Here is a 27,312-nt window from a genome sequence, read left to right as displayed (position 1 = left end):
TCAGTGGTGTGCTGGAGCAGGCTCTCACAGGCTCGCAAGAGCCGGTTGTTAAGTTTTTAAGAATTTTGGGAGCCGGTTGTTAAAGTAGGGCCCTCCATGGCTACTTTAACAACTGGCTCCCAAAATGTGGGCTTGGGCCCCCTGCTGAATTCTCTTTTACTTTACTGGTGGAGATGCTGAGCCCTGCCAGCCAAGTAAATAGACTGCTGCTGCTCCCCACTCCTTGTTTCCAGCTCTGGGCAGCAGGCTGAGACTTCTCCAGCATGTGTGAGAAGTTTCAGCATGCTGCTCAGAGCAAGGCGTTGGGAGTGGTGGCAGTCCATTTATTGGTTGCCAGCAAAGGTATGCCTAGTGTGCCCACACGAAGGGAGGGAGGAGAGAGAGAGGCAAGTGTTGCTCCCCCCCCTCCACCCGGCCACCCTTGGCCCAACTGCAGAGCTGGCTATGTCCGGAGAAAGAGCCTGTTGTTAAAAAGTTACCAGCACACCCCTGCCCTAGTCCTAGTATTTTTGGAAACAGTAAACAAACGATTCACATCTACCCGTTCCACTCCACGCAGTATTTTATAGACCTCTATCATATCTCCACTCAGCCATCTTTTCTCCAAGCTCAAGAGCCCTAGACGCTTCAGCCTTTCCTCATAGGGAATTCGGGACATCCCATCTGGCAAAATCTTTGTGGAACTTTACAGGTTAAGTAGAACTATTCCTTAGGATATCTTGTGTAGCTATGTATCTTCTCAGCAGCATGACTGGTCACAGCTGTTGCTTTTGGCAGAATTACAGTAACATAACATAGTAAATGATGGCAGATAAAGACCTGAACGGTTCATCCAGTCTGCCCAACAAGATAAACTCATTTTACATGGTATGCGATACTTTATATGTATATCCAAGTTCGATTTGTGCTTGCCATTCTCAGGACACAAACTGTAGAAGTCTGCCCAGCACTCTTCTTGTACTAAAAGCTCTGAAGCTAACATCGAAACCCCTTAAAATTTACACTCCAGTGCATCCATATCTATTCAGTTACGATCAGGGCGTAGACCATAGAAGTCTGCCTAGCACTGGTTTTGCTTCTCAATTACCGGCGTTGCCACCCAATCTCTGCTAAGATTCCATAGGTCCATTTCTTCTAAACAGGATTCCTTTGTGTTTATCCCACACATGTTTGAATTCCATTACCGTTTTCATCTCCGTCACCTGCCGTGGGAGGGCATTCCATGTATCAACCACCCTCTCCGTGAAAAAATACTTCCTGACATTACTCCTGAGCCTGCCCCTCTTCAACCACAATTCATGTCCTCTAGTTCTACCACCTTCCCGTCTCAGGAAAAAGTTTGTTTGCGGATTAATAACTTTCAAATATTTGAACGTCTGCATCATGTCACCCCTGTTTCTCCTTTCCCAAGTCTCTCCTCATAAGGTTTGTAACGCAAATCCCATACCATCTTTGTAGCTTTTATTTGCACCACTTCCAGTCTTTTTACATCTTTAGCAAGCTATGGCCTCCAAAACTGAACACAATATTCCAAGTGTATCCTCACCAACCCCTCTGTATGCAGCCTAGCATCCTTCTGGTCATGGTTGTCGCCTTGTCATGTTGTTTCTTCACCTTCATATCCTCTGACACCAACACCCCAAGGTCTCTCTCCTGAGTCGAGCTTACTAATCTCTCCCCTATCCGGTATCTCTCTTTTGGGTTTCTGCACCCCAAGTGCATCACTCTGCACTTCTTGGCATAAAATGTTTACTTTTTCCCGTTTTTAAAAGAAACACGAGTTACTGTTTTTTTCTAATCTATAACCAAACTTAATATTGCCAGTTTTCTTTATAAATTAGTGAAATGTGCATAAGTACATAAGTACATAAGTAGTGCCATACTGGGAAAGACCAAAGGTCCATCTAGCCCAGCATCCTGTCACCGACAGTGGCCAATCCAGGTCAAGGGCACCTGGCACGCTCCCCAAACGTAAAAACATTCCAGACAAGTTATACCTAAAAATGCGGAATTTTTCCAAGTCCATTTAATAGCGGTCTATGGACTTGTCCTTTAGGAATCTATCTAACCCCTTTTTAAACTCCGTCAAGCTAACCGCCCGTACCACGTTCTCCGGCAATGAATTCCAGAGTCTAATTACACGTTGGGTGAAGAAAAATTTTCTCCGATTCGTTTTAAATTTACCACACTGTAGCTTCAACTCATGCCCTCTAGTCCTAGTATTTTTGGATAGCGTGAACAGTCGCTTCACATCCACCCGATCCATTCCACTCATTATTTTATACACTTCTATCATATCTCCCCTCAGCCGTCTCTTCTCCAAGCTGAAAAGCCCTAGCCTTCTCAGCCTCTCTTCATAGGAAAGTCGTCCCATCCCCACTATCATTTTCGTCGCCCTTCGCTGTACCTTTTCCAATTCTACTATATCTTTTTTGAGATACGGAGACCAGTACTGAACACAATACTCCAGGTGCGGTCGCACCATGGAGCGATACAACGGCATTATAACATCCGCACACCTGGACTCCATACCCTTCCTAATAACACCCAACATTCTATTCGCTTTCCTAGCCGCAGCAGCACACTGAGCAGAAGGTTTCAGCGTATCATCGACGACGACACCCAGATCCCTTTCTTGATCCGTAACTCCTAACGCGGAACCTTGCAAGACGTAGCTATAATTCGGGTTCCTCTTACCCACATGCATCACTTTGCACTTGTCAACATTGAACTTCATCTGCCACTTGCACGCCCATTCTCCCAGTCTCGCAAGGTCCTCCTGTAATCGTTCACATTCCTCCTGCGACTTGACGACCCTGAATAATTTTGTGTCATCGGCGAATTTAATTACCTCACTAGTTATTCCCATCTCTAGGTCATTTATAAATACATTAAAAAGCAACGGACCCAGCACAGACCCCTGCGGGACCCCACTAACTACCCTCCTCCACTGAGAATACTGGCCACGCAATCCTACTCTCTGCTTCCTATCTTTCAACCAGTTCTTAATCCATAATAATACCCTACCTCCGATTCCATGACTCTGCAATTTCTTCAGGAGTCTTTCGTGCGGCACTTTGTCAAACGCCTTCTGAAAATCTAGATATACAATATCAACCGGCTCCCCATTGTCCACATGTTTGCTTACCCCCTCAAAAAAATGCATTAGATTGGTGAGGCAAGACTTCCCTTCACTAAATCCGTGCTGACTTTGTCTCATCAGTCCATGTTTTTGTATATGCTCTGCAATTTTATTCTTAATAATAGCCTCCACCATCTTGCCCGGCACCGACGTCAGACTCACCGGTCTATAATTTCCCGGATCTCCTCTGGAACCCTTCTTAAAAATCGGAGTAACATTGGCTACCCTCCAGTCTTCCGGTACTACACTCGATTTTAGGGACAGATTGCATATTTCTAACAGTAGCTCCGCAAGTTCATTTTTTAGTTCTATTAATACTCTGGGATGAATACCATCAGGTCCCGGTGATTTACTACTCTTCAGCTTGCTGAACTGACCCATTACATCCTCCAAGGTTACAGAGAATTTGTTTAGTTTCTCCGACTCCCCCGCTTCAAATATTCTTTCCGGCACCGGTGTCCCCCCCAAATCCTCCTCGGTGAAGACCGAAGCAAAGAATTCATTTAATTTCTCCGCTACGGCTTTGTCCTCCTTGATCGCCCCTTTAACACCATTTTCGTCCAGCGGCCCAACCGACTCTTTGGCCGGTTTCCTGCTTTTAATGTATCTAAAAAAGTTTTTACTATGTATTTTTGCTTCCAACGCTAATTTCTTCTCAAAGTCCTTTTTTGCCCTCCTTATCTCCGCTTTGCATTTGGCTTGGCATTCCTTATGATCTATCCTGTTACTTTCAGTTGGTTCTCTTCTCCACTTTCTGAAGGATTGTTTTTTGGCTCTAATGATTTCCTTTATCTTACTGTTTAGCCACGCCGGCTGACGTTTAGTCTTTTTTCCCTTTTTTCTAATACGTGGAATATATTTGTCCTGAACCTCCAGGATGGTGTTTTTAAACAGCATCCACGCCTGATGCAAGTTTTTTACTCTGCGAGCTGCTCCTTTCAGTCTTTTTTTCACCATTTTTCTCATTTTGTCGTAATCACCTTTTCTATAGTTAAACGCTAGCGTACTTGATTTCCTAGTTTCACTTCCTTCAATGCCAATATCAAAACCGATCATATTATGATCACTGTTATCAAGCGGCCCTCGTATCGTTACCCCCTGCACTAGATCATGAGCACCACTAAGGACTAAGTCTAGTATTTTTCCTTCTCTTGTCGGCTCCTGAACTAGCTGTTCCATGAAGCTGTCCTTGATTTCATCAAGAAATCTTATGTCCCTTACGTGTACAGATGTTACATTAACCCAGTCTATATGCGGGTAATTGAAATCCCCCATTATTATTGTGTTGCCCAGTTTGTTTGCGTCCCTGATTTCCTTTAACATTTCCGCATCCGTCTGTTCGTCCTGGCCAGGCGGACGGTAGTACACTCCTATCACTATCCTTTTCCCCTTTGCACATGGAATTTCAATCCACAGTGATTCCAAGGAGTGTTTTGCTTCCTGCAGAATTTTCAATCTATTTGATTCAAGGCTCTCGTTAATATACAATGCTACCCCTCCACCAATCCGATTCACCCTATCACTACGATATAATTTGTACCCCGGTATGACAGTGTCCCACTGGTTATCCTCCTTCCACCAGGTCTCAGAGATGCCTATTATATCTAATTTTTCATTTAGTGCAATATATTCTAACTCCCCCATCTTATTTCTTAGGCTCCTGGCATTCGCATATAGACATTTCAAACTATGTTTGTTGTTCCTAAGTACATCATGCTTAGTACTTGACAGTATTAACTGGCAATCTTTTGTCTGATTTTTATTGTTATTTAAAGATACCCGATCTACTACAATCTCTTTTGCAACCTCACTATCAGGATACTCTATCTTCCCTGTTATGGTGATATCTTTGAAAGATACCTTATCCCGAACCATGCTCTTTTGAGCGACTGTCGGCCTTCCCCCCATTTCTAGTTTAAAAGCTGCTCTATCTCCTTCTTAAACGCCGATGCCAGCAGCCTGGTCCCACTCTGGTTAAGATGGAGCCCATCCTTTCGGAATAGGCTCCCCCTTCCCCAGAATGTTGCCCAGTTCCTAACAAATCTAAAGCCCTCCTCCCTGCACCATCGTCTCATCCACGCATTGAGACTCTGGAGCTCTGCCTGTCTCTTGGGCCCTGCGCGTGGCACAGGTAGCATTTCAGAAAATGCTACCCTGGAGGATCTGGATTTCAGCTTTCTACCTAAGAGCCTAAATTTTGCTTCCAGAACCTCTCTCCCACATTTTCCTATGTCATTGGTACCCACATGTACCAAGACAGCGGACTCCTCCCCAGCACTATCTAGAATCCTATCTAGGTGACACGTGAGGTCCGCCACCTTCGCACCAGGCAGGCAAGTCACCAGGCGATCCTCACGTCCACCAGCCACCCAGCTATCTATATGCCTAATGATCGAATCACCAAGTACAACAGCTGTCCTAACCTTTCCCTCCCGGGCAACATTTGGAGATATATCATCGGTGCGAAAGGATAATACATCCCCTGGTGGGCAGGTCCTGGCTACAGGAGTACTTCCTACTTCACCAGGGTGATGCTCTCCTTCTAGGAGACCTCCCTCCTCCAAGGTAGCACAGGGGCTACCTGACTGGAGGTGGGACTTCTCTACAACATCCCTGTAGGTCTCCTCTATGTACCTCTCTGTCTCCCTCAGCTCCATCAAGTCTGCTACTCTAGCCTCAAGGGAACGGACACGTTCTCTGAGAGCTAGGAGCTCTTTGCATCGGGCACACACATATGACACCTCACCAATTGGGAGATAATCATACATGTGACACTCAATGCAAAAGACTGGATAGCACCCCTCTCGCTGCTGGACTGCTGACTCCATCTTAGTGTTTTTGAGTTTTTCCGTAATTTAAAACTTGCTAAAGTATTAAGGATATCAGCCTATCACTAACTTACAGTTCCTCCTTTAAACCCCAATCTTCAAGTTCCGAAAGCACAAGCAAAATTTGTTCACTTACCAGAGAAATATCCTCTTCTCCCAGAACTTATTAGAAGGAAAGCTTTCGCGCGCCTAACGGCGCGCGGCACCTTGAGCAGAGGCCCCGAGTGGATCGGAACGGACCTGGGAGTCACTCTGGCGAAGGCTCCGAGGATATGCAGATGAGCTGCAAGTCCTCCACGGCACCTGAGAAGGCAACCGGTGGGAGAGCTGGGCACCTCTCAACCAAGAAAAGGCTTACCAGGGGTTAGGCCGAAGCCAGCATTCCTCCCCCTGAGGGTCACCTGATCCTGGCTAAGAAGTACCTGGTGCTCAGTAATTGGTGTATTACATATGTCCAAACTCATCTGATCCATCATGTCACTATCCACCCTTCCTGCCTACCTTCCTCCACTGTTAGATTACTTTAATCATATCTTATAACTTTATGTATGCTATTATTATACTCAAATTTTTCAACTTATAGAAATTGAATTTCATACTTAACTTAAAATGGTAGGCTTGTTGTCCTCTGGTGGATGGTTGATGTTCCACGCATTTGTCTCCACTATTCATGAAGTACTGAGTTTAGCGAGTCAGCTTTGGTACTATGCAACGCTTTTTGACATAGTGACACCTCCCTTTCACCCAATGTGATTGCTGAAAATTTCTTTAAGATATTTTGTCCACAACATGGACCATGTTTCACTGTACATAGCATCTTCAGGAGGACTTACTGGAACTGTGGTGGAGTCATTCTCCTCTGTTAAAGATGGATGGATGGTGACATTATTTATCAGATGAGTTTGGTCATATGTAATGCACCAATTACTGAGCACATTTCACTAATTTATAAAGAAAACTGGCAATATTAAATTTGGTTATAGATTAGAAAAAAAACCCAGTAACTTGGGTTTCTTTAAAAAATGGGAATTGTGAACATTGCAGAAACCAAAAACTTGTGAAAACCCAATAAATAATATAATTGATTACATTTTAACTGCCAGACCCTCTACCATTCTTCTAACTTTTGGAGATCCCTTCTCATTGTTTCTACTCCCTACAGGGTATCCATTCTATTGGCTATCTTTGTGTCATCCGCAAAAAGGCAAACCTTTCCTTCCAACCCTTCAGCAATACATCTCACAAATATATTAAACAGAATAGGCCCCAGCACCAACCCCTGAGGAACTCCACTGCTCACCTTCCTTTCCTCCAAGTGGATTCCATTTACCACCACCCTCTGTCACCTGTCAGTCAACCAGTTTTCTATCCAGTTCACCACTTTTGGTCCTAAGTTCAGCCATCTCAGCTTATTTACGAGTCTTCTGTGGGGGACCATATCAAAGGCCTTGCTGAAATCTAAGTAGATTACATCTAGCGCATGTCCTTCATCCAGTTCTTTGGTCACCCAGTCAAAGAAGTCAATAAGATTAATTTGGCAGGATTTTCCTTTGGTAAAGCCATATTGCCTCAGGTCCTGTAACCCGTTGGCTTCTAGAAAGTTAACTATCCTTTCTTTCAGCAGCAACTCCATTATTTTTCCTATCACCGAAGTGAGACTTACCGGTCTGTAGTTTCCCACTTCTTCCATGCCTCCACTTTTGTGAAGAGGGACCACATCCGCTTGTCTCCAATCTCGCGGAACCTCTCCCGTCTCTAAAGATCTATTAAATAAATTAAGAGGTCCCACCAGGACCTCTCTGAGCTCCCTCAGTATCCTGGGATGTATCCCATCCGGCCCCATAGTGTTGTCCACCTTCAGATTCTTCAGCTGTTTATCAACTCTTTCTTCCATAAACGGTGCAGAGAAGTAATTGTTTAGCATGTTCACTTTATCCTCCTCACTCTCCACATAGCCATTCTCATTATCTTTCAGTCTTGCAATTCCATTCCTATCTTTTCTCCTTTTTCCAATATATCTGAAAAAGGACTTGTCACCTCTCTTTACATTTTTAGCCTTTTTTCTTCCACTTGCGCTTTCGTTAGCCATATTTCCCTCTTCACTTCTTTGAGTTTAATCCGATAATCTTTTCCATGATCCTCTTGTTGCTTTCTTTTGTATTTCTTGAACAAAGTCTCTTTTGCTCTTATTTTTCAGCTACTTGTTTGGAGAACCATATATGATTCTTTTTTCTCTTGTTTTTGTTTACTTTCCTTGCATAAAGATCAGTTGCCATATTTATAGCAGCCTTTAGGTTTGACCACTGATTTTCCACTTCTCCTACACCTTCCCACACTAACAGCTGCTTCTTCAGGTATGCTATAACAACCACGTGAATGAATCCTCTGGGGCATCACCATTCAAGTTCATGTTTGGGCATCACCTGAAAGTACTTTTGTTGGTACCTAAACAACTACTGTGCTGGCACCGCAGGCCACTACCGAGTCTCTCTCTAACATCTGGATAACTACATAGGAACTCTTGGTCCGAGCCGCCAAGAGGTACAAGAGGCATGCAGATAAGAAGAGAATCCCTGCTCCTTAGTTCTGCCCTGGAGATCTGGTCTGGTTATCCACCCAGAACCTGTGTCTTAAGTCTCCATCCATCAAATTTGCCCCTTGATTCATTGGGCCATACCCTGTTGTCCGACAAGTTACCTAACAACTTAAGTTATCCACCACTTTGCATATTCATGATCCATTCCATGTGTCTCTTCTCAAACCATTGATATTCTGGAGAAGCAGAACCCTGTCTGCACCAACCTCCATTGCTATAGACCCTGACTCTGAATATGAAGTCCAGAACATTCTAGATTCCAGGAAAGTTTAGGGCAGTACCTTACTGCCTGGAAGGATTATGGACCAAAGAAAACTCTTGGGAAGCAGCAAGTCAAGTCCACACCCCTTTGATTATCAGGAGATTCTACCGCATGTTTCCTTATAAAACTAAACCAGTACAGTGCGGTGGAGGGCCTTTAGGGAGGAAGTACTGTCATGGCCCCGGGACATGTCCCATGTCCTGACTCGCCTGCAGGCCTCGGTCAGGGTCTGTGGCCTCATTGGTGGGGTCCCGGTTTAGGCCTCCAGTACGGTGGGCTGCAGGTGCCGCTGCCTCTGGTGCCCAGGGCGTTCGTGGTGTTGCTTCCCTTAGGCACATGCATGCATGCCTGAAGTTCATTTAAGGTCCCACAGCGGGGAGGCTGTCTGGGCAACCATTGTCGATGTCAGTTCTCAGGCCCATATAAGGTAGCTGCACCTTCCAAGCTCTGCATGTTCCTGTCTCCAGCCTTGCCTCAGCGTGTTCCTGACTCCAGTTCTGCCTCAACGTATTCCTATGTCTAGCCTTCTCCAGCTAGTTCCAGTTCTCAGCCTTGTCCCACTTTTTCTGTCCATCCTAGGCCTTTGCTCCTCCACCTCCAGGTCGTGATCTATCTAGCCTGCCCCAAGGGCTCTTTTCAGAGCCGCCCTCAGGTTCAGGTCCTGCCGAACCTGTTTCCCACGGTTACTCTGTGACTCTCCGATTAGTGTAGTTCTCCCAGGGGTTTTTCGCCTGTCATCTGTTGGGACCACTAGGCCTCCAGCCTGGGCTTCTACGTTCCCCAACTGCGATCCAAGGGCTCACCAACCTAGAACTGTAGCACCCTGCTCCAAAAGAGGATTACATATTTCACGAAGACATAGCTTCTCCTGCTTCCACTGCACTGGACAAAGGCCTGGGTAATTAGGTTTGATGTACTGCACTACTCTCAATCAGGTTTGGGGTGCATTTTAGCATAGAAACATTGTTATGTGCATTGATATCTTAGATGCACAGACTATTTTGTGAGGGCAAAAGGGCCCTCATGGAGTGGAGGAGTGGCCTAGTGGTTAGGGTGGTGGACTTTGGTCCTGAGGAACTGAGTTCAATTCCCACTTCAGGCACAGCTCCTTGTGACTCTGGGCAAGTCACTTAACCCTCCATTGCCCTAGGTACAAATAAGTGCCTGTATACAATATGTAAGCCGCATTGAGCCTGCCATGAGTGGGAAAGTGCAGGGTACAAATGTAACAAAAAAAAAAAAAACTAGATCTATCAAGTGCTTTTGATGTTGTAGATCATGAGGTATTACTAAATATTTTAAACAGTATTGGCACCTCAGGAGACGTCTCGAGTTGATTCGGGGGTTTCTTAATGTGTACATTTTATTTGGTTAAGATGGATGGTGTATATTCTGATAAGTGGAATACAGTTTGTGGGGTTCCTTGGGCTCCTCATTGTCCCTTGTCTTATTTAATGTACTGATGGCATCTTTGGGTTTTGATGTAGAATTTCCACACAGGTGACTGATAAATAAACTGAGTGCCCTTGGTATGGGACCTAAAGTGACTGACTGATTAAAACTGGTTAAATGGGAGTAAACAAGAGGGTAGTGGTAAAGGGAGCTTGATCTGTGAAAAGGGATGTTATCAGTGGTGTGCCATAGGAATTGGTCCTCGGGCCAGACCTTTTTAACATCTTTATAAGTAACACTGTGGAAGGGCTGCCTGATAAGGTTTGTCTCATTGCAGATGAAACCAATCTCTGTAATAGGGTGGACACCCTGGAAGGTGTGGATGGCATGAGGAAGGACCCAGCGAAGCTTGAAAAGTGGTCTGAAAACTGGGAACCAAGATTTAATGCTAAGAAATGTAGGGTCATGCACTTGGGTTACAATAATCCAAGGGAACGGTACAGTATTGGGGGTGAAGTGCTTCTGTGTATGGAAAAAGAGCATGACTTGGGGGTGCTTGTGTCCAAAGACCTCAAGGTGGCCAAGCAGGTAGAAAAGGCGACAGTCAAAGCCAGAAGGATGCTTGGGTGTATAAGGAGTGGGATAACCAGCAGGAAAAAAGAGGTGATAGTGCCCTTGTATAAGTCTCTGGTGAGACCCCATTTGGAGTACTGTGAGCAATTCTGGAGACCGCACCCATGGAAGGATACAAACAAGATGGAGTCAGTTCAGAGGGCGGCCACAAAATTGGTAAATGGTTTCTGTCATAAAACATCTGGGGACAGGCTTATGGACCTCAACATATATACGCTGGAAGAGAGGTGGGAGAGAGGGGATAAGTAGTGCCGTAGCGAGGGCGGCTGATACCCGGGACGGGTCGCCGCTGCGCACCCCCCCTCGGCGCGCACCCCCCCCCCCCGGAGCGCTTACCATTAACATAGAAAACGGGGCAGGCGGGCGGGCCATTCCGCTCGGAGTGCACGTCGCTGGGAGCTGCCTCGGCTCCGCTGGTTCCCTGCTCTCTCTGCCCCGGAACAGGAAGTAACCTGTTCCGGGGCAGAGAGAGCAGGGAACCAGCGGAGCCGACAGCCACCCAGCGGCGTGCACCCAGGGTGGACTGCCCCACTGCTCCCCCTTCCTACACCACTGGGTATATGATAGAGATGTTTAAATACCTCAGTGGCATTAATGCACAGGTGAGCCTTTTCCAAATGAAAGAAAACTCTGGAATGAGAAGTCATAGAATGAAGTTAAGAAGAAATAGGCTTAGGAACAATCTAAGAAAATACTATTTCATGGAAAGAGTGGTGGATGCATGGAACGGCCTCCCGATGGAGGTTGTGGAGACTAGGACTGTGTCAGAGTTTAAGAAAGCAGGGGACAGGCACGCGGGATCCCTTAGGAAAAGGAGGAGCCAGTGGTTACTGAGGAAGGGCAGACTGGATGGGCCATATGGCCCTTATCTGCCATCATTATTCTATGTTTCTATGTACACCAACAGTTTTAATTCTAGTAATACTGGAACCACAGCATTGCAAAATATATGGTCTTTAGATATAAATTTTTCTGTTCCTGAGAAACTCTGGAATTGGTTTAGCTTAAGAGATCTGAACTAGAGAAATGTATGCTATTGATTTACACATGGATGATTAATCATTGCTTAAAACTTAATCGTGAGAAAACAAAGTTTCTCTTGGTTGGTCATAAGGAGGTCGATTCGTCATCTGATCCTTTATTAATAAATGGAATAATTTATAAACTAGAATCATCTTGAAAATTTTGGGAATAATTATCAATTAAAATTTGATATGAAAGATTCAAGTGAATACCCTTGTAAAAAATGCTTTTGACTTATGAATAATTTACAATGAGTACAGAAATACTTTGTTCAGGAGAAATTTAGACCATAAGTGCATGCATTGATCCTGAATAATAAATTGATTATTGTAATGTTGTATATTTGGGATGTGCAACACATCTAATTAGAAAACTTTGCACGATTCAGAATACGGCCATTCAACTTATTTGTGGTTTAAAGAAATTTAATAGAGCTTCTCCTCATTATGTCTGGTTGCACTGGAAGCTTGGTAAGTTTTAAAGTTTGTTGCTTTGTTTTTATTTAGATTTTGCTCACACCTTTTTCAGTAGTAGCTCAAGGTGAGTTACATTCAGGTACTCTGGATCTTTCTCTGTCCCAGGAGGGCTCACAATCTAAATTTGTACCTGAGGCAACATAGGGTTAAGTGACTTGCCCAAGATCACAAGAAGCAGCAGTGGGATTTAAAAAAGCCACCTCTGGATTGCAAGACCAGTGCTCTAACCACTAAGCCACTCTAAACTTGTCCAAGGTTTCGCTCCAATGTACTTATATCCATTGATTACTTTACAACATCTATCTACAATACTCGGAACTACTTATATTTATCTTTGTCTTCTTTTAAACGATTGTGTTTTAAGAGAATGTTTTCTAATTCTTTTGTTTATCAAGTTCCTAAACTTTGGAAAACATTTCCAGCTTCTATAATTACTCTCTCTTAGTATACATCTTTTCGTAAACTTCTTAAGGCAGTCCTTTTTAGGATACATGTTCTTTCAGGCTAACCTCCTTGTTTACTAAGCTGCGCTAGTGGCAATGCAGACACAGCCCATTAGTGCATGGCAACCGCTAGCGCAGCTTTGTAAACAGGGAGGTGAGGTTGGTTACTGTTATGTCATGGTTTTTAAGTCCTTTCTGTAAATTCCCAGCTATTGTACTGTTCTCTATTATTAGTGTAATCCACTCCAAACTATTTTTAGGTATGTAATGTAATGTAAACTGCAGTAGTGGTTGAGCCTGGGGGCAGCTGCTATATTTGCTGCCAAAAAACAAGACAAACAGACACAAAACACAATAACAAATACATCTAAAAAAATCAAAAATATTTCCAAAAATGACAAAACAAAAAGCTCATGAAAGCAAAAGAAAAAAAGAATGAAAAAAGAAATCAGAAATCTTGACAAAACAAGAAAAAAAAGCAAAAATCAACCCCTTTGATATCCAACCCATGGCAGTAGGCAGTTTTTTAAACGCCGGTTGTCCCCAGTATACCTGTTTTCTTATCTAGTCTGCTTGTATGTTGCTGCTGTTCATGTTCTCTTACAAGGTTTTTTAGATCTGTTTTCCCTTCCTGGCCTTGTGCATTTTTACTACTGAAACTCTGTATACTGCTTTGTTGTAGTACAAAAACTGGTTAATCTGCAGGGCAACATGAATCCCTGCATATGAGATATATACACATAACCACTCAAGTAAAGCTTCATTTTTTAAATGTTAAATCTTAAATGGGGTGGGGGGGGGGGGAGGATTCATACAGGTGAGAGTCATAATTACTTATACAATTTGATGGACTATTTGCTCATTTACATAGTTACTATTTCACTGTAAGGAATATACTAATCTCTATAATTATCAAATGAATAATGAAGTTGTTTACCTGCAAAGGGAGTTCTTCAGGGACAGCAGGATAAATGAAACACACAAGTAGACAACATCAACTGATAGTACCAAGACGGAACAGAAATTAGAATTAGCTTACAAAGCTTCTGAGTATGCACAATCACGGTTATGTATTGCTGCCCTAGCACGTCAGTTCTTATACAGTTTAAAATTAAACTCTCAGAGAAGTTGGTGAGATTTTGTGTCTCTTACCCTGCTGTCTATGGAGAAACCTCATTAAAAGTAAGCAATTTTACTTTCTCTGTTAAACCACAGTATGAATCAGCCACACAATGGGGTCTCCTGAGCTTAGATTCCTATGGATCTCTCTGTAGGGGTAAGAGTCCCTGCCACAAATAACAGGTACATGACAAAGATTTACAACATATGCCTATGGTATCATGGATATATATCACCAAATCTGCAGTGACTGGTGCTTCACAATACAGATATTTTTGCTGCAGTTAAAACTTTGCTATGAATTAACTTTTGCATACCCAAGCATACAAAAAGTAATGCAGACTTGTGGTCTGATGAAAACATGTCCAGGCATGTCTGGAAGGACCTGTGACCCTGGCTGATGCAAGGCTAAGTAATTTCAGTCATGTTGACCTCCAGATTGCCGGAGCCCGGAAAGCATCCACAGCGACATCCAAGACATTCCTGTGGTTTGTCAAGCCAATCACTTCTGAGATATTATCAGATTATCAGACATTGCTGATTACAGAATGATATAAAAAGTCAAACATGAGCATTGAAGGACAGCTAGATCCACAGCTTTCATCTGAACTCAACTCATTTCAACAAACACCTGAGCACATCAGAGCAAGCACTGCTATATGGTACTTCAGTTGTCCCAGAGAAAGGGACTAGAGTTACATGTAGGTTGAAATGGTTAAAATCTGTAATCACTTCAAGATAACAGTTAAATGGCAGTTAAAACTGCAAGTGCAAATTTGGATGCAAACCAAATTTGCATGTGCAATTTAATTGAAAAACAAACCAATTAGCACTGATAATTGAGTGCTAATGATCAATTATCAGCACTAATTGTCAATACATGTGCATTTTTAGTCACAGGGATCGGCATGTAAATTTCACGCACTGCCCCACTTTTGAAAGATCTCTCATGGTACACCTATGCTAAGAGACCACTCATATGGTTGCAATATCCTGCTTAGTCTGCCTACCAGACAGTTGTTTTTCACTGCCCAGGTAAGTAGATCTGAACACCATGCCATTACTGGATGCCCAATGCCACATCCTGACTGTTTCCTGATACATTAAGTAGGAGCCTGGGCCTTCCTGCTTGTTGACATAATACATTGCAACCTGCTTGTCTGTTTGAATGAGAATAATGTGGTACATCATCTGATTTCTGAAAGCCTTTGAATGGCCCAAAGTTCCAGGAAGTTGATGTGATGTTGAGCATCTTGGGGGGGGGGGGGGGGGGGGGGGGGGTGGCCATCTACAAGAGCTCCAAAGCCTGTGCTGGTTGCATGTATCATCAATGTCTTGTGGGATGGAAGAATTTACAATGGTACTCCCATGGTCAAATTGTCTCCAAGAGCAGGGGTGACAGTGATAGCGTCTGCCTAGTTCCTGGTGGCTTCAGACCATTGGGAAGCTACAGCACACTGGTCTGGCCTGAAATGGAGGTGTGCCATGGGTGTGACATGCACAGTCGAGGCCATATGGCCTAGCAATCTCAACATCTATCAACTTGATGCTTGCTGGCTCTGATGAGCTTGCAGTGCTAGAGACCAATGGTCTGTGGGCTAATTTGTTCAGATATTCTTCTCATCTGCAAAGCCAATTATTTTGTCCACCTACTTCTAAAGGTACTGACTTTTTGACATTTTATTAAAGCAATGTTTTCTTACTCTGTGTCTTCCTTCTGGAATTCTCTACCAGTTGCTATTAAACTGAATGGAGTTACTTAGCATTTTGGAAGAAATTGAAGACCTTTTTATTTGGTAAGAGTTAATTAATATATTTTTTTCTCATTGCTGTATTTTACTTATTTTTCTTTTTTCTGTTTCTCTACTCTTTCATAAACCACATTGAACCCCTTTTGGGAGAGACGTATTTTCAAAGCACTTACAAGGTTCTATAGTAACCTATGGAACTTTTAAGTCTAAGTGCTTTGAAAATGAGCCCCATAGTGATTAATAAGAGCCATATTAATATTCATATTGATAAAAGCTCAGTCCTGAGCCATGTCTAGCAGGGCTCTTATGAACTCCAATTGCATTGGCAGGAGATGGGACTCTGGGTAGTTTACGACAAGAAAGTTGCTAAGAAATGTATTTTGAAATTCTCTCTAAGTAGGAACTTACTCAGGTTCTTCAGGTGCTGCTTCAAGCCTCCTAACTTTATCACGATGAGAAAATACCACAAATAAAATCCCCTGGTTTTCTGTAGATTAGAAACCTTTTATTTGCCAACTTTACAATCTCATTGCTAGTAAGGGGGTGATTCTTTGGAATAGTGAAGAACCTCAACCAGTATCTATTTAGCACCTAGGTATCATGGTGAAATGGATCCAACTGCTGAACAAGGATAATAAGCATCTTCAAACAGGAATGGCAGGCTGGTGCTGCTTTGGAGGAATAGCTATTTTTGGATTTTGTAATCAAGGTTTCAATTGTATTTGATATGCTGCATATCTATTTTGTTGTTGTTAGGATTTTTATTATGGTTTTATTACTGTTGGCAAATACAAAATCTAAAATAAAGTTTTATGGCGCACCTGCATTATCATGCACTAGAGGTAATACAGCAGGTATGGTATTTGTCCGTTACATTTTCATATATGCTGTGTGAATTCTGGCAGTGCTAGTATGGTATGGCTGGTTTTCAAAAGCTCTGGAAGGAACTCGTGGAAATCTGATAGTCTTTGTCTAACCCCACTGCAAGTGTAAATGGTGTTCAGACAATCATTAAGTTGAGAAACTTATAAAGATCTCTACTGGAATCCATCATTTGCATAAGGCAGCAAAAACGGTGGTACCAGCATATTTTCTGTGACTCGGATGTATCTCTATGTGGGTGTAGGCTTTTTTGAGATCTGGTAAGTATAGCAAGTCTCCTTTGCAGAGACAGGGTATTAAGCTGCCCAGGCCTCTTGAACTTTTCTTTTATAAAGAACTAGTAAAAAAGGCCCGTTTCTGTCAGAAATGAAACGGGCGCTAGCAAGGTTTTCCTCGGAGTGTATGTTTGAGAGAGAGAGAGAGAGTGTGTGTGAGAGATGTAGAGTGTGATAGACAGTGTGTCAGAGACAGTGTATGTGATAGACAGAGAGTGAGTGAGTGAGAGTGAGTGTGCACCCCCTCCCCCTCCCTTTATGGTCTGAGTCCCCCCTTCCACCCCCACCTTTCTGGTCTTAGGACACCCGTCACCCCCACTTTTCTGGTCTTAGGACCCTCCTCACTCCCCCTGCAGCCACCCATGTCCAGCGACCCTCCCCTCCCCCCCCCCCCCGCAGCCACCCATGTCCAGTGGTGACCCTCCTCTCCCCCTGCCCCTCCTTCATCCACCCAGGTTCTGTTTAACGAAATCTTCGTGGCAGGCAGGAAAGATCCACGTTCCTGCCTGCCCGCTGCTGGCGCTGATGCTCCCCCGCTGCCGGATCGCTGTTGAAAATGGCCGCCGAGACTTCCAATTGCGGTCTCGCGAGACTTCTGTTGAAGTCTTGGAGGCCGCCCTTGTAAGTATCGTCGGCCATTTTGAACAGCGATCCGGCATCGGGGGAGCATCAGCGCCAGCAGTGGGCAGGCAGAAACGTGGATCTTTCCTGCCTGCCCCGAAGATTTCGTTAAACACAACCTGGGTGGATGAAGGAGGGGCAGGTGAGAGAGCAGGGTCGCTGGACATGGGTGGCTAGAGGGGGGCAGGGGGAGAGTAGGGTTGCTGGACATGGGTGGCTGCAGGGGGGGCAGGGGAGAGGAGGGTCGCCACTGGACATGGGTGGCTGCAAGGGGGCAGGGGGAGAGGAGGGTCGCAGGACATGGGTGGCTGGAGGGGGGCAGGGGAGAGGAAGGTCGCTGGACATGGGTGGCTGCAGGGGGGGGCAGGGGGAGAGGGGGGCAGGGGGAGATGTGCTTCGGGTGTGGCGGGTGTTTGATGTGCCGGGGGGGGGGGGGGGGTCTTTGTTTCCGCGGTTGTAGTTTTTTGATGTGCCGCTCCCTGCCACTTGCTCCGAAAGCAGGAATCAGGCAGGAATCAGCTGTGAGTGACATCATCCTGGCTACGGAGCCTAGCTCAGCAACTCCAGGAGCCACGGACACAGGTAGTCCCACATTAGAACGTTGGTGGTGAGAATTATTATATAGGATTTGTTCAAGGTTCTTAGGACTAGAAAAGGATGGAGTCATCTTATTTTCTTCGACCATATTTGTCTATAAGAGGAAGGAGTGATCTCTTGATAGGGACAAACATAGCAATGCTGGCTATAGTGAAAATCTCATCACAGATTCTGGCCATTAATTCGAAAAATGGAAAATTGGACATTTGCCAGCAGCAGTAAAAATGGCCTTAGCATAAAGGTGTGCTAAGGCCACTTTCTACCACAGCTCTGTAAAAATACCCCTAAGTAACTTTAGCCGCTGAGCTAACCTGGTGTCACGACTGTGATCGTGATCCCCCTTTCAGTCTCACCTTGTCTTCTGGTGGCCAGCTTCAGAGGTGGCTCCAGTCTGTTTTTTTTTTCCTTCCATTGTTGCCTCTGCTACTACTTCTGTGTTTCAAGCCTCATTCTGGTGTTCTGTGTGCTTTTTATTTATTTATAGTATTTATACCCCGCTCTTTCCCGCTCAATAGCAGGTTCAGTGCGGCTTACAATGTATGGCTACAAAGAATCACAGAGATAACACAAAGTATGGTTACAGAGTATCATAGATGCAGTGCTTTTTTTGTGCCAGTACGCGACGGTACTGTGTACCGGCACCTTTTTTCTGGGGCTCCCCTGCTCGCTCCCTGCTATTTGCACCGATCCCTGCCTCGTAAAACTTATTTTTTCGCGAACCGGCAGACTGAAGAAATAAAACAAACAGCTGACAGGCTTGCCTCCTTCGATCGCGTTGGCCGCTTCCTTTCCCTGCATTCTGAGCACGTCCCGCCCTCCTCTGATGTCATTTCCTTTCCTCGAGGGCGGGACGCGCTGAGAATGCAGGGAAAGGAAGCGGCCGACGTGATCGAAGGAGGCAAGCCTGTCAGCTGTTTGTTTTATTTCTTCAGTCTGCCGGTTCGCGAAAAAATAAGTTTTAGGAGGCAGGGATCGGTGCAAACAGCAGGGAGCGAGCAGGGGAGGGTGAGCAAGTGGGGCTGGGGGGGTTGTGGGCAAGTGGGGCTGGGGGGGGGGGTTGTGTGGCCAATTGGGGCTGGGGGGTGTGTGTGTGGCCAATTGGGGCTGGGGTGTGTGTGTGGGCAAGTAGGACTGGGGGTGTGTGTGTGTGGGCAAATGGGGCTGGGGTGTGTGTGTGTGGGCAAGTGGGGCTGGGGGGGTTGTGTGGCCAATTGGGGCTGGGGGTGTGTGTGTGTGGGCAAGTGGGGCTGGGGGTGTGTGTGGGCAAGTGGGGCTGGGGGTTTATGTGTGGGCAAGTAGGGCTGGGGTATGTGTGTATGGGCAAGTGGGGCTGGGGGGCTGGGCAAATGGGGCTGGGGTTTGAATGATCTTGGGGGCAGGTGGAGGCTGGGTTCGAGTCACTGGACATTGAAGGGAGGGGGAGGATAGGGGGCAAAAGAGAATCGCTGGACATGGAGGGGATGGGATAGTAGGGCAGGGGAGAGAGGAGAATGAAGAATTGCTGGGCAGGGGAGAGAGGAGAATGGAGAATTGCTGGACATGGATGGAGGGGGAAGGCAAGGAAGAGAGAATTGCTGGACTTGGATACGAGAGGAGGGCAGGGGAGAGAGGAGAATCACTGGACATGGGAGGGGAGGGGAGAGGAGACATGCTGGACATGGATGGAGGGGAGGGGAGGGAAGATAGGAAGGAGATGCACATGGATGGGATGGCAGGAGAGGAAGGAGAAATGCTGGAAATGGATGGAGAGGAGAGCAGAGCAGGAGAGAGAGGAGAATTGCTGGACATGGATGGATGGAGGGGTTGGCGGAGAGAGAGGAGAAATGCTGGACATGGAAGAAGAAAGGAGGAAAGTAAAGAAATAAATGGAAAGGAAGCCCTGGAAACGGAGTTAAGAGAACAGATAGATAGCAGCAGAATCAGACACTTGGACCAGTACGGATAGAAAACAGTCACCAGACAACAAAGGTAGAAAAAAATTATTTTATTTTCCTTTTAGTGTTTGGAATTTGTCCAATTTGAGAATTTACATCTGTTGTCTTATTTTGCACTGGGTATACTGGAGCTGTAACATCTTACAGAAATGATTTATAATGAAAAAAAATCACAAGTTATTGTTTTTCTCCTATAGTAGTATATTTTCAATGATGTCTGTTTATATGCGCCATGGCTGACATAAGGGGTGTGGCTAATGTGGGTGTGGCTATCATAGGGGTGGAGTCATATGTGGTGACCCCGCCCATAATGAGTACCGGCACCTTTTTTTCTACAAAAAATGCACTGCATAGATGTAACACAATGTGTGGGTAAAACGTATCACAAAGATAATACAATTGTATTGAGAAGGACAAGAGGAGGAAATGTGGTGGAAGGATTAAGGCATGTTTAATGTTAGTGGTGTGGATTAGGATCATAAGTTAAGTTGGGTCGTTTGGATAGGCTTGATTGAAGAGGTATGCTTCATGCCTCACTCTGGTGTTGTGTTGTGTTTCAAGCCTCTTTCCTGTATTCATGACATTATTAGTGAAGGCCTTCATAAGGAAGGTGAGGACATTCAATCCGGGTCTTTGTATCACCAAAGGTCTCCAGGTTTTCCTGTGTGCTTGTAGCACTTCTGCCTTGTTCCTTGTTGGTGTGCTTGTGTAGTACTTCTGCCTTGTTTTCTAGCCAGTGTGCCTGTGTAGGCTTTGTAGCGCTATAAAAATGCTAAATAGTAGTAGTAGTAGTAGGCACTTCTGCCTTGTTTTATTTGTTTGCAAGTGTGCCTGTGTGGCACTTCTGCCTTGGTTCTTTTTGTTTGCCAGGGTTAGCACTTGTCTTGATTTTTGCTTGTTGTCTGTGTGCCTGGTTGGCATTTCTTCTGGTGGGCACGGGTTCCAATTCGGCCTTGCAGCCTGTATGTGTGCCTTTCTCCTAACTTTGCCTGTGTTCCGCCTAGCCAAGCTCTGGTCCTGTGTACCTGCCTAGCCAAGCTCAGTTCCTGTGTACCCCGTTCCTGCCTGTGTGCTCATTGTACTTCTAGTCTGCTCCACTCCTGCCTGTTTAGTCCAGTCCTGGTTGGAAGGTTCGCCTGCTGCTGCCGTTCATCGGCAGTGGCCTAAGAGCTCACGTTTTCCCTGAGTCCATGACAGTTTGCAAAGGCCCCCGAGGTTGTGACAGTTTGCAAAGGCCCTGACACCGGGTACTGGTCTGAAAAGTGGCTGGTGCCAGGTTAGATTTAGGGTAGTAGCAAGAAGGGTTTTGACTAATCCCTCCCCCCCCAACTCAATCCCCCTCCCTCCCCTCCCCAAAGATAAGATGACGGTCCTGGCATGAGCTCCTACCCAATGCTGTAAGTCCCCTGTGCCTACCTGGAATCTCCCTGGTGATCTAGGAGGTTGTACGGGCAGGATCAATGCCCACTTGCTCCTGCCTATCACGGGTCTGGTCTCAAAATGGCTGCCATGATTCCTAGCAAATACTACCAGACTGCTGCTAGGGATCACGGTGGCCATTTTGAGGCTGGACTCATGAAAGGCAGGTGTGAATGGGCATCATTCCTGCCCATATGACCTCCTAGATGATCATAGAGATTCCAGGTGGGCCCAGAGGGGCCTACAGGGAAAGAGGAGAAGTGTCTTATGTGGGATCCAGCTAAATATCGGCTCAGACCTCCATAAGCTTCGTCAGCCAGCTTTTATTTTGAATTAGCCATGGATATTCAGTGCCAGTGCCCAGACATGGCCCAGCACTGAATATCTTGGGCTAATTCTGCCAGTGGCACTCACCATTGTGGGCAGAGTACTGACCAGAATAAATAATGAGAACAGTCAGTATTTCTGCCCTGGGTTCTCCCTCCTTCTCAAAATGAAATGGAATGGTCTCAGCTATTTCCTTTACAAAAGGTAAATGAGAGGACTTTGGTGACAATTTTTTCCTTTTCTATGGAGAAGAGGGCTCTAATGAGAGCCGAGTAGATTCTTCAAGTTAATCAAAGCCGCCTGATCTCCAGGGTGAACCCCAGTATTACTTGGATTCTGTGTCAGCAAAATACTCTAAAACGCCTGAATTGGGCCCAGCTAGCAGATATGGCCTCCACAAGGACATCACCTATCTGTTAGATTCTACACTTCAATCATGCTTATCCACTCTCTCAAAATGGCTTCTATCTCACAAGCTTGTTCTCAATTCTGAAAAAAACATTTACAGGTTATCACCCTAAACCAACCTTAGTCCCAATTCTTTTGAACTACCCATCCAGCCCAAAGAATAATTCTGTTATTTAGCAGTCCTCTTTGACTCAGATTTGTCTTTTCAAAACCAAATATCTCATCTGTTAACACTAAGCTTCTCACTCTTTGTAAACTTTGAACCATTCATAACTTATTGCCTGCATCAACTCTTCGTACTCTGGTACAGGCCCTTCTCATTTTCAGATTAGATTACTGCAATTCTGTGTACACTAGAATCACCAAAGCTCAATTAAGTCATCTTCAGACCCTCCAAAATACTGCTGCCCGCCTACTCTGCCGAGCACAAAGGTCTGATCATGCTAAACCTCTTTTGTGTATCCTACATTGGTTACCAGCTCATTTTCACATTGAATTTAAGATTCTCTGTGTCACATTCAAGACATATCACTTGGGTACCCCTGTATTTAGCAAATCTGGTTATTCTATTCATTCTTAATTATACTTATACTCTTGACTCCCAACACTTAGTTTTGCCAACATCCAGCAGGGCCAAATACGAATCTACAAGAAGTCCAGCATTTTTCTTTTGGGCCCTGAAGTTCTGGAATGGTCTACCAGCCTATATTTGGACAGAGAGTTCATTCCCTAAATTCAAGACCTAACTTAAAACTTATTTTTTTGAACTGGCTTATGGTATTGCTCCCACCTGAGCAGTTAGAGTTGCTACCCGTGGTCTGATCAACATAACAGTCTCTCTCTCTCTCCTTTTCTTTTCCTCTGCTTACTCTGTTGCTTGTTCTTTTCTACTCTCTAGGAATGATTGTATGCTGTCCTTTTTTATTGGAGTTCTTTTTCTCACAATTTTAAAATTTAGTGTGTAAACCGCTTTGACCTGCTTGTCAGTAACTGCAGTACAGCGTGCAACTAATAAACAATAAACAATGCTGACCTGAGTTTTAAAATGCCTTCCCTGTTCCACTGTAAAAAGACACTGGAGCAGCCCATTTCAACCCTGATATGATTTGAATATCTTTAACCAACTAAAGACACACAATTAAACTCACTATGGGATTATGCTGAATACAGCACACTGCATTTATATTCGTATAGCGCTTGTCTATAAAAGGTTCCAAGACAGATAAACATCCACAGAAAAAAAGAATGTAATGGTAATTAGATACAATATTCAAGTGAGAAGAGAAGCCCTGACTCATTGGCAGCAAAACACCAAATGCCTCAGCTTGTCAATCAACTATTCATGGCTGCAGGAACGAGCAATTGCTATGCGTGATGTGTAATGACTACAATCTGTTCAGCGCTTTCATATTTGCATATCTACTGTCTGGAATATTGAAAAAAAAGTTAAACATAAGACATACATATTGATTCAAACAAAAATATGTATTATATTGTTAATGAAATCCAATCAAATGTCTGCTCCAGGTATGTACTACACATTTAACAGCATAAATACACAGTAATATAAATTATTAAAGTGCATATATATATATATATGTGTTACCCTTACATGATTTGTTGTGCAGTCTCCTTTGTGTCTTGGGCTTTTGCTTGTTGTTCTTCTATACTTTGCATCTGAATATGATGTTCTTGCAAACCTGCACAGGTATCCTCTGCAATATGCCTGCCTGGTACTCTGTCACCAGGTGCAAGCTCAATGCCCAGTCCTTGCAGAAATTCTTGCTGGGTAATGTAGCCTTTCTTATCTGTATCATACCTTTTTGAAACAAAAGTTCATTATTTCTATCATGAAATTCCATACAAATATAGTCTTATTTTCACTGAGGTCTTGTGGTAAGTATAATTATTAGATTATGGATGGGAGTCTTCTGGTACAGTAGGAAAATAATTTCTAAAGCATTTCCAGTGTATAAAGCATGTTTTATATACAGAATAAGGCAACTATAAAACTGCAGCTGTGAAACATGCACATTCATGTACGCATGCTTGATAACAGCTTATTTATACAAGACCATGCGCAGTGGTTCCTGGGGGCACAGTCTGGGTGGAGCAAGGCAGAAATTGACTAGTGATATATCTGTATACTTCATATAATACACACATAGGGGGCTCTTTTGCTAAAGAACATTAAGCCCTTAACTTGTGGTTAACACATGGAAACTAGTTATTGCATGATCATGTTAAGATGTTTTTGCAGTAGTTTGTTTCCGTGCGTTAAACTTTACAGATTTACTCCCCTAGAAGGAGTGGCAAGGGCAGAGAGTGAGCATGGAACCGTAAGCCAGCTAACACATTACACTTAACCACATGCTAACTGCCTAACACAGTTAATGTAGGACCACTTACCGCCTTCTAAACAGGAAACGGCAAGTGGTCCCATGTTAACTTTCAGCAGGTATCACATGCTAAAAGGAACATTAATGCACAAGTAGTAATGAAAACAGTGGAAATGACCTCCCCCCCCCCCCCCCCCGGCAGTAAAATCCCCTATTTATTTTATTTATTACATTTGTATCCCACATTTTCCCACCTATTTGCAGGCTCGATGTGGCTTACATAGTACCGTAAAGGCGGTCGCCAATTCCGGTATGAACAAATACAAAGTGATGTTGTGGAGAAGAGAAGGAAGAGTTTAGTTATGTCCAGTACGATCTTTGGTTTTGTTGTGTTGCCGGGTTCAGGCATTTAAGTTGGATCAGTAGTGTATGCCTTTTTGAACAGGTTAGTTTCTAGTGATTTCCGGAAGTTTAGGTGGTCATACGTTGTTTTCACGGCGTTTGGTAACGCGTTCCATAGTTGTGTGCTTATGTAGGAAAAGCTGGATGCATTGTATTTGAGTCCTTTGCAGCTTGGGTAGCGGAGATTTAGGTATGCTGGTGTTGATCTTGTTGTGTTTCTGGTTGGTAGGTCTATGAGGTCTGTCATGTATCCCGGGGCTTTGCCATAGAGAATTTTATGAACCAGGGTGCAGATTTTGAACGCAATATGTTCTTTGATTGGGAGCCAGTGCAGTTTTTGTTGGAGGGGTTTGGCTCTTTCGAATCGCGTTTTTCCAAATATAAGCCTGGCTGCCGTGTTTTGAGCAGTTTGAAGTTTCTTGATGATTTGTTCTTTGCAACCCGCATAGATTCCATTGCACTAGTCTACGTGGATTAGTACCATTGATTGTATCAATTTGCGGAATGGTTTCACGCGTCTAAGTTTCCACATTGAGTAGAACATTTTCTTTGTTGTGGATTTCACGACTCTCTAACGTGAATTACGGTCAACTGTAACGCCAAGAATTTTCAGGCTGTCAGAGATTGGGAGGATGTAATCTGGGGTGTTTGTTAGTGGGTTTGTACGTGTTGTATTGGGATGAGAGGATAAGACAATGTATTTTTTCTGTGTTTAGTTCATGATGTTCAAGCTGAATTTGATTTCATTGGTGATTTCTGTTAGATCATGTTTGTAAGGGATGTATAATATGACATCGTCTGCATAGATGAAAGGGTTGAGGCCTTGGTTGGATAAGGACTTGGCTAGTGGGGTCATCATTAGGTTGAAAAGGATAGGCGATAGTGGTGATCCTTGTAGTACTCCACAGTCTGCTTTCCATGGTGAGGATATGTTTGAGTTTGATTTCACTTGATATGTTCTGGTGGTTAGGAAACCCTTGATCCAGCTAAGTACACTTCCATCGATTCCGAAGTAGTCTAGGAGTCTTAGTAGTATTTTGTGGTTTACCATGTCGAACGCACTAGGCATGTCGAATTGGAGGTGAAGTATGCTTTTACCTGTTGCTATTTCCTGTTTGAATTTGGCTAGTAGAGTAATTAGTACTGTTTCGGTGCTACAGATGGGGCGAAATCCTGATTGTGATTCATGTAGTATTAAGAATTTGTTTATTTAATCCGTAAGTTGATTGGCTACCATGCTTTCCATCAGTTTGACTACCAGTGGGATAGATGTGACTGGGCGGTAGTTGGTGATTTTGTTTGTTTTTTTCTTGGTATCTTTTGGTATTGGGGTGAGTAGGATTTTGCCATTTTCCTTAGGGAAGAGACCTTGTTGAAGCATATAGTTTAGGTGGGATGTGAGGTCTGCTATGAAGCGGTGGGGAGCAGATATCCAATTTACAGTGAGTATTGGAGAACCTATTGATTGCCTGGGTGACTGTTTCGACGGTGAGGAGAGCAAAGTTTGACCAGATTCGGTCCGCTGGGTATTTGCCAGGGGTTTGGTCCAGTCCATCGATGAAGTTTTCAATTTGTTCATTGAAGTATTTAGCAAGATTGTCTGCAGATGGGATGTCAGTATTTGTAGTGGTGACCAAGGTGGTGTCTAGTAGTTTGTTCACAAGTTGGTATAGTTTCTTTGTGTCTTTGTAGCCTGGCCCTATCTTGGTTTTGTAGTATGACCTTTTGGTTTGTCTCATTGCATATTTGTATTTTCTTTGTATTTGTCTCCATGCATTGAGTGTGTGTGCATCTTTTGTTTTTTTCCATGCTCGTTCGAGTTTCCTGGATTGTGTTTTTAATTTTTTCAGTTCTTCGTTGTACCATGGTATTGAATTGTGCCTATGTGAGGTTCTAGTTTGTAAAGGTGCAATTTTGTCTCATATGCTTCTGCATCTTTTATCCCATTCTGAGAGGTAGTATATAGAGTCCATTTGTACTGACCATTCATTATTGTATATCTGATGCCAGAATGTTTCCGGGTCTATTTGACCTCTTGTGCTGTAGGTTGTGTGTTCTTGTGTCCAGTTTGAGCTCTTTTTCCGCCATTGTAGGGATAAGTTTAGTTTGTAGTGGTCTGACCATGGTGTGTCTGTCCAATTTATTTTTGTTATTACTAGGTTCTGGTCTGTGGACAGGTTGTGTGAGATGAGGTCGAGTGTGTGCCCTTTGACATGGGTTGTTTGCATGTGTGGCCATTTAAGGTCCCATAGTTGGAGGAATTCCTTACATAGGAGTGGAGGAGTGGCCTAGTGGTTAGAGTGGTGGACTTTGGTCCTGGGGAACTGAGTTCGATTCCCGGCACAGGCAGCTCCTTTTGACTCTGGGCAAGTCACTTAACCCTCTATTGCCTGCCGCATTGAGCCTGCCATGAGTGGGAAAGCGTGGGGTACAAATGTAACAA

General features: G+C 44.2%; 1 protein-coding gene across 1 annotated transcript in view; it reads right to left on the bottom strand.

Moving 5' to 3' along the window:
* EFCAB6 (EF-hand calcium binding domain 6) overlaps window positions 1-27,312 on the bottom strand; it is a 1,149,121-nt gene that overhangs the window by 220,936 nt on the left and 900,873 nt on the right. The window contains exon 22 of the mRNA XM_030215418.1: window positions 23,741-23,947. Coding sequence (XP_030071278.1) covers window positions 23,741-23,947 — 207 coding nt within the window. The remainder of the gene's footprint in view (window positions 1-23,740; window positions 23,948-27,312) is intronic.

The sequence above is a fragment of the Microcaecilia unicolor genome, chromosome 9 (assembly GCF_901765095.1).
Source record: "Microcaecilia unicolor chromosome 9, aMicUni1.1, whole genome shotgun sequence".
In the NCBI taxonomy this organism is placed as follows: domain Eukaryota; kingdom Metazoa; phylum Chordata; class Amphibia; order Gymnophiona; family Siphonopidae; genus Microcaecilia; species Microcaecilia unicolor.
Note: the sequence above shows the minus strand (reverse complement) of the source record. Positions and strands in the feature narration are given on the sequence as shown.